The following is a 13,900-nucleotide window of genomic DNA, read 5'->3' on the forward strand; positions in this document are numbered from 1 at the left end:
ACTCTGCCATGGGCGTGCTGGTGCTGATCACACCTTGCAGAGCCAGGCTGCTCTGCGAGCGCCGTGCCTGGCCAGGGCCACGAGACACTCCTCTAAGTAACAGACTCGTGAGGAACCACTGCGTCCTCTTTAAATCAGTCAGAGTTTAAAAAGTCTTCCAAAAAATGAGCACGGATTGCCCTGTCCTTGAAAAGGCAAGAGTTTCCCACCCTGGAAAGAGGCACAGACTAAAGGATATCAGCAATATTATGCACTCTGTGGGCGTATTTTTTAGTTGTGACAGTGGAGTGGCAGTCTCCTTGAAGTCACTTTCTGAAAAAGTATGTTTCTAAAAAATCTGTGATGATGAGGGCAGAAAAATCAAGTTTATTCCAATTAAACTCGTACAGGGGGCTAAATGCTACTGGAAACAGCACTAAATCCACCGACTAACGAAGTCGGAGGCTGTAGTGGAGCTTTCAGTGCGGACTGGCCCTGGTTTTGCCTCCTGCTGCGGCCACAGCGCTTCTCGTGCCGGGTCCCTACGGGGACCTCCGCGGTCACCGCTGCCTCCGGCGCGGCCACGGCTCCGCCGCGGGGCTCCGGGCAGGGACAGGGGCACCCATGGGGCTCAGGGCACGGAGAGGGGGCATTCCGGGGCTCCGGGCAGGGACAGGGGGCATCCCGGGCTCCGGGCACGGACAGGGGGCACCCATGGGGCTCCGAGCAGAGACAGGGGGCATCCCGGGCTCCGGGCAGAGACAGGGGGCACCCGCGGGGCTCCGGGCAGGGACAGGGGGCACCCGCGGGGCTCCGGGCAGGGACAGGGGGCACCCGCGGGGCTCCGGGCAGGGACAGGGGGCATCCCGGGCTCCGGGCAGGGACAGGGGGCACCCGCGGGGCTCCGGGCAGGGACAGGGGGCACCCCGGGCTCCGGGCAGGGACAGGGGGCACCCACGGGGCTCCGAGCAGGGACAGGGGGCACCCATGGGGCTCCGGGCAGGGACAGGGGGCACCCACGGGGCTCCGGGCAGGGACAGGGGGCATCCCGGGCTCCGGGCAGGGACAGGGGGCATCCCGGGCTCCGGGCAGGGACAGGGGGCATTCTGGGCTCCGGGCAGGGACAGGGGGCACCCGCGGGGCTCCGGGCAGGGACAGGGGGCATTCTGGGCTCCGGGCAGGGACAGGGGGCACCCGCGGGGCTCCGGGCAGGGACAGGGGGCATCCCGGGCTCCGGGCAGGGACAGGGGGCATCCCGGGCTCCGGGCCGGGCTGGCCGGGGCGATGCGGGCCGGGTGCGGGAGCCGCCCGCTGCCGCTGCCGCTGCCGCTGCCGCTGCCGGGGGTGTCGCAGGCGGCGGCGGCGAGCCCCGGGCGCCCATCACGTGCTCGGTGTGTTGCATTGTGCTGGCGGCGGAGGGAGGGAGGGCTGGCCGTGTCAGTGATCAATGTCATGACTTCTTCCGCGGGCTGGAGCAGCGGAGGAGCGCAGCTGAAGGAAGCTGATTGCTGCGGTGCGAACTGGCTGGGAACAATACACACACACACACACACACAGAGCCGCACGGACGGACGGACACACGCCCGCACACAGCGGCGCACACTCGGGCGGACACGGCACGCACACGGGCACCGCCGGGCACACGCGTCCGCACACACACACACAACACACATCCCAGCAAACACACACACACACTCGTATCCCAGCAAACACACACACTCGTATCCCAGCAAACACACACTCATATCCCAGCACACACACACGCACTCGCATCCCAGCACACAGACGCACGGACGGACGGGCGGACGGACGGACGGACACACAGCCGCCCATAACAAGCACACACGCACTGGCAGCCCGCACCCTGGCTCCCGCTCCGCCGCTCCGCGCCCGGGGGGAAGATGAGCTCGGGGGACGTGGTTTGCACTGGCTGGCTCATCAAATCACCCCCCGAGAAGAAACTCAAGAGATACGTAAGTGCAGAGGCTTTGCTGATTTTTTTTTTTTTTCTCGCTAAAGGGATTTCGGCATGTGCTCGCTGTCTGACTCTTCCTTTGAAATCTCTCGCCCGTTTCGGCTTCGCCTTGGACCAAAACAAAAAGAATTCCAAGTCCATGCGCTGATGGAGTATTTTAGTTTCCACCGACATTCTTGTGCCCTCTGGAATTAACCTTTCCCGGCTAGTAAGATTACAGCACTTCAGCTGTTATGCAACATATTTTAGGTTAAAAACCACATTTCGGTTTCAGTTAACGTTGCCGTAACTAACAGAATTGTTGTAATAGAATTGCAGATGTCACTTTTCCAGGGACGGACAAGAACATCCTAAAAGGAAAGGGGAAAAAAAACCCCAAACCCCAACAGCCAAAATTCTAGTAATTGACATTCTGAGGCTTGGTTTTGTTAAGATGTCATAATCTCTATGACACTTGCTAAAGGCAATGCTAAAGGCAATAGTTTTATTTACCAATGTCAGATGCAGCTGTTAGCAGAAAGCTTCAGAAAGCTTTTTGGTCTGTGATAAAGAGGAGCTGGAAGATGCTGTGCTGTAAAGTTCCTGATAGCTGAAAGGTGAAGGGGGCTGGGGAGAAGAAGCGAGCCCTGCATGGAGATCTGCAACTGCACTATGGGCCCCTTGTTTCATTCTCTATCTGCTTGCCTGTTTGTCTGGGGAAAAAAAAAAAAAAAAAAAAGGATGTGTGTTGCAAACATAGGAAACTGTCTCATTGCAGGGGTGCGAGGAAAGCACTCCGGGTAGAAATAAATGACCCTTTAAAATTTTCTTGGGACAGCATTAACAATATAAGCCCCTCATGGGCCATTTTGCATGCTCATCTGTGATGGTTCTTCATCAGGCATGTTGTTATGGTCTGCTGTGACACTTCTGGAGCCGGTAATACCCGTTTGAGTCATGCCCTTGTAACCTGACTTCCCCCGGAGCTCTGCTCCGTACTCGAAGGATGCCCCTGGCCGTGGCTCTGGCGCTCCAGCCCTGGGCACAGCTTACATCATTTGTCGTATTCACTTCTGTTTATCAGCATTTTCTCTGGAGTGCTGATCTTAGCTTTTCCCGGTAATGTGAGGCAGAACTGTCTTCACAGTGGAAGAATATGGTGGATATCATTTGGTAGTGTGTTTTTTCTTTGGCTAAAAACTAGCAGAAAGGATAATTACTGATGTTGGGATTATTTTTAACTTATTCTTAGCCAGAGTTTCTTCCTGTAGGCCACAGTATTGCATTGAAGTGGCTGAATATTTGCTTTGTTCAGTTAGCATTTTCCAATTCTAAAATAACCACGGTGATGTGTCTCATGGGAGCTGCAAATAAATTATGGGCATCTCATTTTTGCTATATTTTGTAACGAGTGTACTAATAGCACTGTATGGCAGGCACAGTGTAAGAGCCACTGATTCACCCAGCTGGTATCATTAGTAACTCTGTCAGTGAAGCTATTTTTGATGACTCAATATTCATAAAAGGGCAAAGTAGAGAAAACAGAATGTGATAAAGCTGGGATTTGAAAGCCCCCATTATACAGTGAAGATAATAGTCACAACAGGGGCTCTGATCAGCTCACAGGGCTACTTGCAGTCTGCTCTGCTCAGATTTTGCACTACAAAACCAGGGGAAATGTGGTCTATATTATTCTCCAAACACCATTAGATTAGCCAGATCTCTGCAGATTAAGCTTTGTTTTCTGGTTAGGAGGATAAGGTAGTCCTTTGTCCACAATAAAGCAGAAAGAAATCTGGTGCAAGTACAGCAAAGCTTAATATCCTTTCTCACATGACTGGTTACACAGTGGATGCTACAAACCAAATGGAAATTATCTCTCACCTGCTGTAAACCAATTCTCCCCTATTTTTGTAGAGTTTCACCATCATGGCAGCTCGTGCATCTTGCACTGGGGCAGCAGATAGCTCGGGCTGAGCCACGGTGGCTGCTTAAAAACAACGGAGCTTTAAAACAATGCCTGTTTAAACCGACTTCACGGGGTGTCAAGTGTCAGCCGCTCGCAGGAGAGCGGCGTTGGCTCTGGCCCTGGGCTGGCAGCGCGCACAAACCCCCGCGCCCAGCGCCGCCCGTGGTGCGCTCCGAGCGAGGCTCGCAGGGAGCTCCGGGCCCAGCCCGGCCGCGGCTCCGGCGCCTCCGCACGCTGCCCAGCTCGTCTGCTCTCACCGGGCTGCCTCCCAGCTCACACCTTCCTGAGGCCAGCATCCGGCCTTTGTAAGGGCTGACCTGAGGGTGCAGTGTTTTACACACAGATAAATTCTTAATCCTTCATCCTTTACATCTATCACTAAGAAAATCCATTTAATTTCAGTGGAATATGTGGTTAAAAGATCAGAAAAAGGAATGAATTCAGGTTGGGGGAACTGGGAACTGCAATAGTTCCCGCTGAAGCCACTGGGAATATCTGCAGTGTTTATAAAATTAAACAAATTATTCTTTCCAAGACTGGAGCCTAAAGACCAAACTATACCTTCATTTATATTTGTTGTTGTCTGGTGAAAGCAATTAGGTTTTCTACGCATAAACAAGTCAGAATTTGCCTCTGGGTAAGCAGAACATTATTTTCAAAACTTTGAAAGTGAAAAGCAGGTGTTAAGAGTCTATATTTTTCCTGCAATGTCTTACAAAGCCGATGCTCTTAGTAACACTATTCTTAGAAGTGTCTTATCATTCCCTAACAAAGGCTGCTCTCTTGCATGTGCAGGAAACGAACATGAGATTAATTACCCTAGTGTGAGTTTCTGTAAAAACAGAGAGCTTAATGCTAAACACAAAGAATTCGTTAGGAAGCACAGGGAGCCTTGCTACATCAGGCAGACACTCTAATAGTGAGCTACATCAGGCAAATTCTCTAATAGTGATTTAATGGCATGGGCAATGCTTTTCTCTCAATCTGATACTTGAACCATGAAACCACCACGTCAGCCTGTCTATCGAGGCTGTTGTGCAAGGAGTCTCCCAGGAAAGTATTTGGTGTGTGTTGCAGTCCTTTGTCCTCTGAGTGTGACCCAAAGGCTGTGCTGCTTTCATTTCCCCACCTGGTTCCAGCTTTTCTCACCCACCAGGTCTGCGTGGGCCTGAGGGGTGCCAGGGAGCAGCTGGGGGAAGCTGGCTATGGGGCAGGAGACAGAGGAAGGAGCTGCTGACAAAAACTAAGAAGTGGTGGTGATGGAGGTGAAGTCCATCCTGCTCTAGACCAAAAATGTTAAGTATCAGTCGTAGTTTGACGTTCAGCCCCACAGGAGGAAAAGCCACTGAAGATTTTTGCTGTTGATGTTAGTGGATCAGTGAATACCAGCCTCTGCAGGAAATTAGGTGTAATGGGGGAATCTGCTTCAAATTTGTTGGGTTTCACAGCTCCTTACATTGGTGCTGAGTACATCCATCCCAGTTCTGTATTGTCAGCATTGAATAGCTGGCTCCTTGACAGTTTTCATGTGGAAATTTATCTGATCACTGACTGTTATTATTTGTTGTTTATTTATTGGAGGAGGTGGAAGGAAGGAATGGTTTCATGGCCTTGGAAACAAAGGACTTGTCACAGCCAGTGCAAAAAGTCACAATGAAAGGAAAAACAACATAGAAGAAGGGCCAGAGAATGTCTAATGAAATAAGAGAGCAGTGCTATTGAGAAGACACTTTGCTCAGGTGCTGACAAGAAGAAGGAGATGGGAATTTTAACACACAACTAATTGCAGTCTCTCCTCAAATCGCTGTCCCATTGTTTGTCACACTGACAGTGTGGAACAGCAGCAGTAGCTCCTCTGAATGCCCTGCCAGTGTTTACTTGCTGTTGGTGTTGTGTGGTTTGCAGTAGTAAAGGGCCATATCCAGATGTTTGCTTGTTGTGAGTCACTGCAGCTCCATTTGAGTTAATGCTGTGCAGCTGTACCCCAGCTGAAGAGCTATTTTTAATCTTCAGCACTATACAAGTTGATGAGGGAAGACCACTTGCTCAAAAAAGGGCAAGTTTCCCACTTTACTTGAGTGACTGATTTCTTCAAACATTGTTGAAAATCAAAATTCCTTGTCAGCATCTCTAGAACAAGAGTCCCAAATGGAGCCCATGCTGGAAAATGTAGCCTTGCACTTCCTACCACGCTTCTTCCTGGAGTGTCTGGTCTGAGAAGACAAATAGAGGTGTAAATGATTGTACCCTGTGGCAGAAGCTGGTGGGGCAGAGCTGTTTGCTGCTCTGTGTGTGTGTGTGGGGCAGCAGAAGGACAGAGCAGAGCCCAGCCCAGCGCCTCTGACCGTTGGGGGATCTGCCAGGGCCCAACCGCAGCACACCAGGGCTGGGGCTCCAGGAGATAAGAGAATCTAGCCAACTTCTCCATTTTTAGCTGAAGTTCTGGTATTTATCAGGAGAACAAACAGGAAGTTACTAAGAAGAAAAAGTAAAGTAGAATTATGGAAGAGTTTGCTCTTGTAATGGGAACAGGAGTCGCAGAGCAGAGCGAAGGGCGGGTGGGATGGAGAGCATCTGCTCTCTGATCCAGCACTGGGCTGCTGTCACCACAGGACACTGCCACCCTCCCCTGAAAGAAATCCCCAAGTGCTTTGTGAGGTCAAGTACTTCTGCTGCTTTGGGGTTTGGGGGAAGTTTCTGAAAAATATTCTCAAGAAGAAACCCAAATTTAATTTTTATCCTTAAGTCTTTTAATTCCCAGATGCTCCTTACAAAGCCTCACCTCTTGAGTCCTGTCCCTTTTGAAGAGAGAATTCTCACCGCCTTTCATACTTTCCTGAATAAATATCCTGAGCTCCCTGAGTTGCTCTGACCAATTTGCGCGGGTTTTGTAACCGCGGTTCACAGGCTGGGTGGAAGTTGGAGTCACGTGGGTGCAGAAAGTTGTCAGAGCCTTTCAGCTCGTTCCAGTTGTAAGCTTTGTGCCTATATTTTTTCCTGTTATTACTTCATTTTAAAATCCAGTGTGTATTCTAACTGGTTTGCATATTAAAAAATAACTGAATTTGAGAAGCTCCTGTGTGGCAGTCTATACCTTCCCTTCTCTGTGAAATCCTGCACAAATTGATCTCACTGGTAAAACAACAGCAGAATATTTATGTTAGGGAGGAGTTTCCATCACTGGAATTAAACATTTGTAATTAGCTATGTGCAAATCAGACCTTGTTTTGGTAGGTTAAATGTGATGTTTATTTTACACCGTTTTCTTCCCTTTTAACGATGTTTTGATAGTTTAAGTGCAATGCTTAATGAGATAGGTTGACTTCTAAGAAAGAAATAATTTCTAAAAAACACTGCTGTTCTTGGCAACCTGTGTATCAGAATAATTTCCCTTGAACTATTTATTTGGGTGGAGCCATAATAGTCCTGAAGCCCCAGTTTAATCTTTGACTACATGTTTTCAGTGCACAGGAATGTCCAGCTATTGGTTTCTATTCAAAACAGAAACCCTCAAGTTATCAGGTCTTTGCATTCAAAAATAGTGCCTTAAAAAAACATACTAGTTTGAAATAGAGAAGGAAGTGTTAACTCCAGTGGTGATTAAATGAGTGATGCAGTCAAACATGGCTCAGAGGAAAATGCATTACAAGTCATACTTTGGTGAAGTCTTTGTTGTAGCATGTCACCTATGGAAATATGGATAAACACATTACTTCTACCAATGATGCATTAAAATGCTACGAATATTTGTTACGAAAATTTGATAGGTTTTTAGGGAAAGGGACAAGTTTATTCCTAAAATGTTACTTGTTGGAAAAACAGTAATTTTATTTGCTTTTCTGTCCTTTTCATTTGATTTGGAAATGAATTAGCAATGTGATAAGACAAGGAAAAAATGCTGGTCTTGAAATAAAATTTGCATGTCAAAACATTACAATCAGCCAGATAAAATAATACATTTTCTTCTCTCTCATTTAATTGTTAAATAAAATGCAATACTTTAACTTTTTTTTTCTGCTTTACAATAATATCCTTGACTTGCTTCAGTTTGTGTTGCATCAGGAAAATAAACAAACAAACACATAGCCATGCAAAACTCAATTCTAGAATCTGCTGCAGCTTGGTATTTGTTCAAAACAGACCAAAACTGATGCCTAGTCTTTGTGCCAGAAAAACACTCCCTTTCTGAGGCTAATTCATTCATAGCTTTGTAATTGTTAGAATGAGACAACTGTTCTTGGAGATTTTGTTATTCCCTTCCCTCCTGATGCCAAAAACCCCACCTGACCCCTGCAGTCAAAACTGCATTGTAGCTTTCCACAAAAGCCCTGAACAGCACATTTCAGCTATCCAGGATCCCTTTTCTTAGAGCATTTCACAGAAGGGCAGTAAAGTGTTGTTATTAGTATGAATTTGAAATTACTTAAATGAGAGTGTTAATTTAAACTGAACTTAGATTGTCATGTGAAAGTTTTTGGCTCATTTTTGACAACGCTTTTTTTAAAGGACAATGCTTTCTGTGAGGCCTGTTAGTGATAAATATTCATCCTGTGACTCCCAAGTCTTGAGACCGTGGGTTATGTATTCATATTTCTGTTGGACAGAATAATGGCCATGAGGGGACCCTTTCTAACTCTGCTACTGCTGTAATGTCAGCAGAGCACACAGTTTGTGAGCAGCCTGTTTTCACATACCAGATTGCAAACTGTTTGCAGAAGTTCAAGGATTTTACAGTTGTGGAGCCATTTTTTTCAAGCTGACATGAACTGGTCGTGCCAAGGAGAAGCCAATAGTTCAGAGGAAGCATGAGCTGTGTTTTGCTTGCAGAATTTACAAACAGAGCAGTAAAGCCATGAGCTTTACCAAAGTTCTTCCTGGGTTTGGGAGCGCTGGGAAAGCAGCTTTGGGTGCCTTCCCAAATGCACCAAAAGTAAAGGAAAGTAAAAAGTAGCCGAGTAGCAAAGGAAAGCTGCACTTCCAGGGGCTGTTGCTGTCCCACAGAAAAGCCCCCAGCACTCGGAGGTGACTGAGCTGATCAGATCACTGAGGGAGGAGAGGAAACATCCCAAGAGATGGCAGCTGAGTTTACAGTAGCAGTGAGGAAACAGTTTCAGGAGAAGTGATAATGCTCCCTCGCCAAGTGTTCGCTGCTGTTCCAGCTACATCATCTGGGTTGTTTACTAATATTTATAGTGGAAGCTTTGCAAGCTTAAGAAGTTTTATTTTTAATAAGTTCAACATTTTGAACCCATCCTAAGAAAATAATTGCATTCTCACTGAGGCTTTAGGTTTAAAAATACGAAGCACTCAAGTAGCTCAGGGAATTGAGTTTTTTGGCATTTTCAAGTGCTTTGCTCCCACTGTAAAAAGGTTTGAAGCTGAAAATGGGACTGGTACTCCCATCATTCCTGTTACTGTTACACTTTATACTTTTTCAAATATTCCTTTTTGACAGATAACTGAGTGTCACACCAGCCTTGAGCTATGGATTATAAAATAATGGTGAACTGTTTTTGAAAAGTGATGGAAAACCACCAGCTAAACCCCATCATTATTTCAGAATCCTCCCCAAACTCCTGCTTTCGTCTGCTCTGAGTCCAATAAATAGTCAAGCTGGAACATCATTAAGACAAAGAGAAAGGTTAGAGGACAATTAGATTGGCATAGGAAGAACAGGCTTTGTGGTGGTGACACTGCTTTGGTTCCCCTGTGCATCCTTTTCCTTTGGGTTTGTAGATTGGAAGCTTAATAACTCTGGTATTTAAAGTAAAAAAAATGCATTTATTGAAGTGTTACTAGACTGTAATGCTTTAACAGTTTTAATATGTTCATATGTTCTTTTTTTTGCTTTGCTTTTTCTTCAAATTCACAACTGAAAGTACTGTTGCTATGTTACTGTAATGGTGTGTAGGCTGCTAAATAAATAGAGGGAGTTTAGTCCACGCCAGAAATAGAAAGCCAGGTCAAAGGTGACATTTGGGACATGTTGAAAAAAAGGAGAGAATATATAATTATTTATTTCCTTCCTATGATTCTCTTCAGTCTCATTAACCCTAGACTACTCAGAAGGAAATTACAGCAGAATTTCTGAGCATGTCAGAGTATAAAAAATGACACCTTGGGAGTTGGAAATCTTTTGGCTTTGTTCTTTGCAAGATCAAATTCGTGCAGTATAACAGTGGCACCTCACACTGCTGTGAATTGGGCAGGAACTTGGAGGTATCAAAGGACCCAGGGACTGCTGAAAATTCACTCTGCAAAGGTGCACACAGAAGGGAAAACCTGTCAGAGGGAGCAAGCTTTGAGGGGAAAAAACCCCAGGAAATGGGAGTCCATTGTCCTTTCTGGGGTAGTCTGGCCGGTTCCCAAAGCCAGATACACAAAATGTGCTCGGGCTCTCTGTGAGCAGCCCCAGGTGCCTGCACCTCTCTGTGAGCCTGGCTTGTGAACCTGCACAAGAACCAGGGGCATTCCATCCTGCTCTGCTGCCCCTGTGTGTCTCTGCTCTCCCTGGGCACCAGGAGCTCAGTTCCAGCCCCAGGGGCTGATTTAGTGAATGGGGCACTGCATTTCATCCTGCTCTGCTTTCTCTGTGTGCCCCTGCTGTCCCTGAGCTCTGTAGACCTTGGGGTGTGTCTGACTTTCCCTGTCAGAAAACGAGAGTTTAGGATCCATCAGGGTTGTTTGTTTACTTTCATCACAAGCTTGCTGCTGCAATTGGCTGTTTTCTACCACAACCAGTATTCAGCCTCACTCTGAGAGGGTGTTAGGAGCTTTCTTGTCCCCTGTGGAGTTCAGACCTTCATTTGGACTCTGTCAAATCCTCCACCCTTGCCAGAGACTGCATTTATCTCAAACCCTAATGTGCAATTACTATGATTTATCTTTCTTTGGAGTGAATAAGATTTTACCAGGCATTTTCTCCACAGAAGCCTGCAGCTGGGAGAAGAGCAACCTACAGCCTGTCCTTTCCAGGGCTGTGTTGCAGATGCTCAGTAAACTGCCCAGTTTTAACCAGCAACAGCAGCATTGCTAAGTGGAGTGAAGGATGAATTATGCCCTCTGCAGTTCTGTTACGCTGTCCTCCTAAGGAAACTATTTGCCTTTCATGATATTTCCAGGTCCTTGAAATTATTTTCTAAAACTTGTAAGAAAAGTTGTTTTTCTGGTTGGTAGATTAAAGCAGTTACCCATTGGAGCAGTCCAGGTGGGCAGCAGGGGTGTTTGCCTGTGCTCTTTGTTAAACTGGATGAAATTGTGCCAAGGCAGGAGCTGGCAGACATGGGCAGCTCTCAGACAAGCTGTAGTTAGCTGGATGAAGATTCAGCATATTTATCTGCATTGCTGCTCTCAGTCAGTACAAATCCCCTCCCTGTGGCACTTACCTTGTCGTGGCTCAGAGATGCTCCAGTGCAAGCTGCCATTAGAGAACAGCAGCACAAGTTTGGGAGGTGAAGAGTGAAGGGAGCTTGAGTGAAGCTGCAGCTGTGCAGTCCTCCCCAGAGCACAGGATGGAGAGGGCACTCCTGGAGATGCTCCCCAGTGACAGGACCGAGGAATGATGAGGCTGTAGCTCAGCAGCCTCAGCTCTGTGAGCACATCAGCAGTGCTGGCTCCAGTTCTGATATGCTCAGAACTCACTGTGCACCCACAGACAGGTTTCTGTTTGACTTGGTTCTGGGGTTCACTGGATCTGGAAGTGGAGCTGGGATCTCTGTATGAGCATATTGTTAGAGGTTTTAGTTCAGAGACTGGAGTGTTTTAAAGAAAGCAAGTATTTTATGTGTCATCTATGCATGTGAATAAAAGATAAGGAGCAGAGGAAAGCATTCAGATGTAAAACCTTATACCATTAATGGACATAAAGCCTAAGGTCAGTTTGTTGTAGGGCAGCTGGTCACTTCTGACTTCCAGCTCGGGTTGTTGCAGTCAGAGTCAGTTTGGAGTGGAAACATGGTTGTGCAGAGTCACTCCAGGTTTAGTTCATGGTGCACAATCTTCGTGGCTCCTTGCTGGGATAACAAGAAGAGGCACATGAGCCTGCACAGAACAGCAGCAAGGAAATGTGGTGCTGTAGCCCAACTGAGTCTGTACCATCTAGCAGGAAACTTCTCCCTTCCAGAGTCAAGTGCACCCATGAAAAACAGAAAGGCCAAGTAAATACTGGCTTTAATAACTGCTGAAATCAGGCAGGTGCAGAGTCAGACTGGAGGGCTGGATTTCATTTGCCTTTATGAGTTTGCATGAATCTGCTTGGAACACCTCTTTGTCCTCTCTGAAAAGGTTTCATGTGCAAAGTACTTAGACTCATCAGAAAAAAACCCCTTGAAATAGAAATGGTACCTCATGTTCTTTAGCAAAACAGGAGCTTAGAGAGAAAACAGAAGCTAGAAAATGTAGTCTCAAATTCTGACCCATTATGACTGTATTTATGGGGAGCATTTAAATGATTGGAACTGTTTTCCTACGTATTCCTTACTAGCAACAACAGTACCTTGTGGCTGGTGATGTCTCATCACCTTTAAACACTGAGCTGGAATGTCAGGTTGAGCTCAAGGTTTTTCTCTTTAGCTTTTCTGTGAATTGGCTGAATGCAGATCAAGCACAGAGCCATGGTCCTCAGCAGCAAGGGAGTGGGAAAAGAAAAGCAGGCAGGAGGATTTTGCAGCCCAGTGGATACCCCAAGATCTGCCATTATTATCAGAGCTCCTGGTAGCTGCAGTGACACTGGGAGAGATGGTGTGTGCTATGGGAACTGCAGCATTTACCAGCTGGTGATGGGAAACAGGAGGCAGTGAATGGATATGAATATGCTCAAATGCACAGTTTCAGTTCATTTTGTGTAACATTCTCACTCACACCATTTTCCACAAAAAGATATTTCAGCCAGATAGAGATGTGGTGAGAAATAAAAGCAGAGTTGCAGAGAAATTGGTAACTTCTTAAAAAGAGTGAACTCACTGAAAAAAAAAAATCTCACTTTCTATTTGAGAGATTAAATCTATGCATGGTGCAGCCATTTTTGCTTTGCCTGGCATAAGATTTGCATGATTCATGGCCAGCAGCAGACCATGCCACCATCCCCAGCTGAGGACCCAGAAATACAGAATGCAAAAGCAGATGCTGACTGCTGGCTGGGGATTCCTGCCCATCTGTGAACTGATGACCCTGTTTGATGGGGCAGCACACAGAGTGCAGGCAGGTGCCTGTAATGCTTCTCCCCAGCTCAGGGGGTTGATCTGAGGGTGAGAGACAATGCAAAAGCTGCCAGACACCTCCTGTCCTTGCAGCCAGTCCAGCTGATGAGCATGGATGATGTAATGGATCAGGAGAAGAAGGTTTGCAGTGAGGAGGGTGTAAGATTGGAAAGGCTGCACATAGGAAGGAGGAGTTGCAGTCCTAATTTGAGTGCAGGCAGCTCAGCAGATGGCCCAGCAGACGAGTTGCTATGCACCACAGTGTGTGTGAGAACACAGAATCACAGAGTGCCTTGGGTTGGAAGGGACCTACCTTAAAGATCATCCCAGCCCCCTGCCAGGATGCCACCCACTAGATCAGCTTGCTCAGGGCCCCATCCAACCTGGCCTTGAACACTTCCAGAGGAGAGGCAGCCACAGCTCTCTGAGCTCTCTGTTCCAGTGCCTCACCACCCTCTGAGTGAAGAACTTCTTCCTGAACATCTGATGATAACAGGAGAGTGGTGGTGAGGCACAGAGCCCTGCCCTGTGTCTGTACAGGTACCATCAGTGCCACATTCCTTACCCCAGCTGTGCCCTGCATCCCCATCAGGGTGCTTTCCTGCCTTGCACACTGTATTTCATTTGCTGTTCTGCATTACAGCCATTTCCTCCACCAGGCTTTGTCTTCCCTCTCCAAAGGGAGCAGAGCCCACCTCCAGCAGTGCAGGTCCTTGCAGTCACAGTGACACCAAAGTGACACCAAAGTGACATTACTGACTGCTCCTGCCTCAGGCAGCAGCTCTCTGGCTGAGCTGGAGG

At 47.3% G+C, this 13,900-nt stretch overlaps 1 protein-coding gene across 2 annotated transcripts in view; it reads left to right on the forward strand.

Moving 5' to 3' along the window:
• Positions 1-1,791: 1,791 nt before the first annotated feature.
• Positions 1,792-13,900, forward strand: part of GAB3 (GRB2 associated binding protein 3) — a 63,845-nt gene continuing 51,736 nt past the window's right edge. For both annotated transcript variants that reach the window (XM_058032746.1, XM_058032747.1), the window contains exon 1: positions 1,792-1,952. In XM_058032746.1, the coding sequence (XP_057888729.1) occupies positions 1,881-1,952 (72 nt within the window). In that variant the 5' untranslated portion in view covers positions 1,792-1,880. The remainder of the gene's footprint in view (positions 1,953-13,900) is intronic.

This window comes from Melospiza georgiana, chromosome 12, assembly GCF_028018845.1.
Source record: "Melospiza georgiana isolate bMelGeo1 chromosome 12, bMelGeo1.pri, whole genome shotgun sequence".
Taxonomy (NCBI): domain Eukaryota; kingdom Metazoa; phylum Chordata; class Aves; order Passeriformes; family Passerellidae; genus Melospiza; species Melospiza georgiana.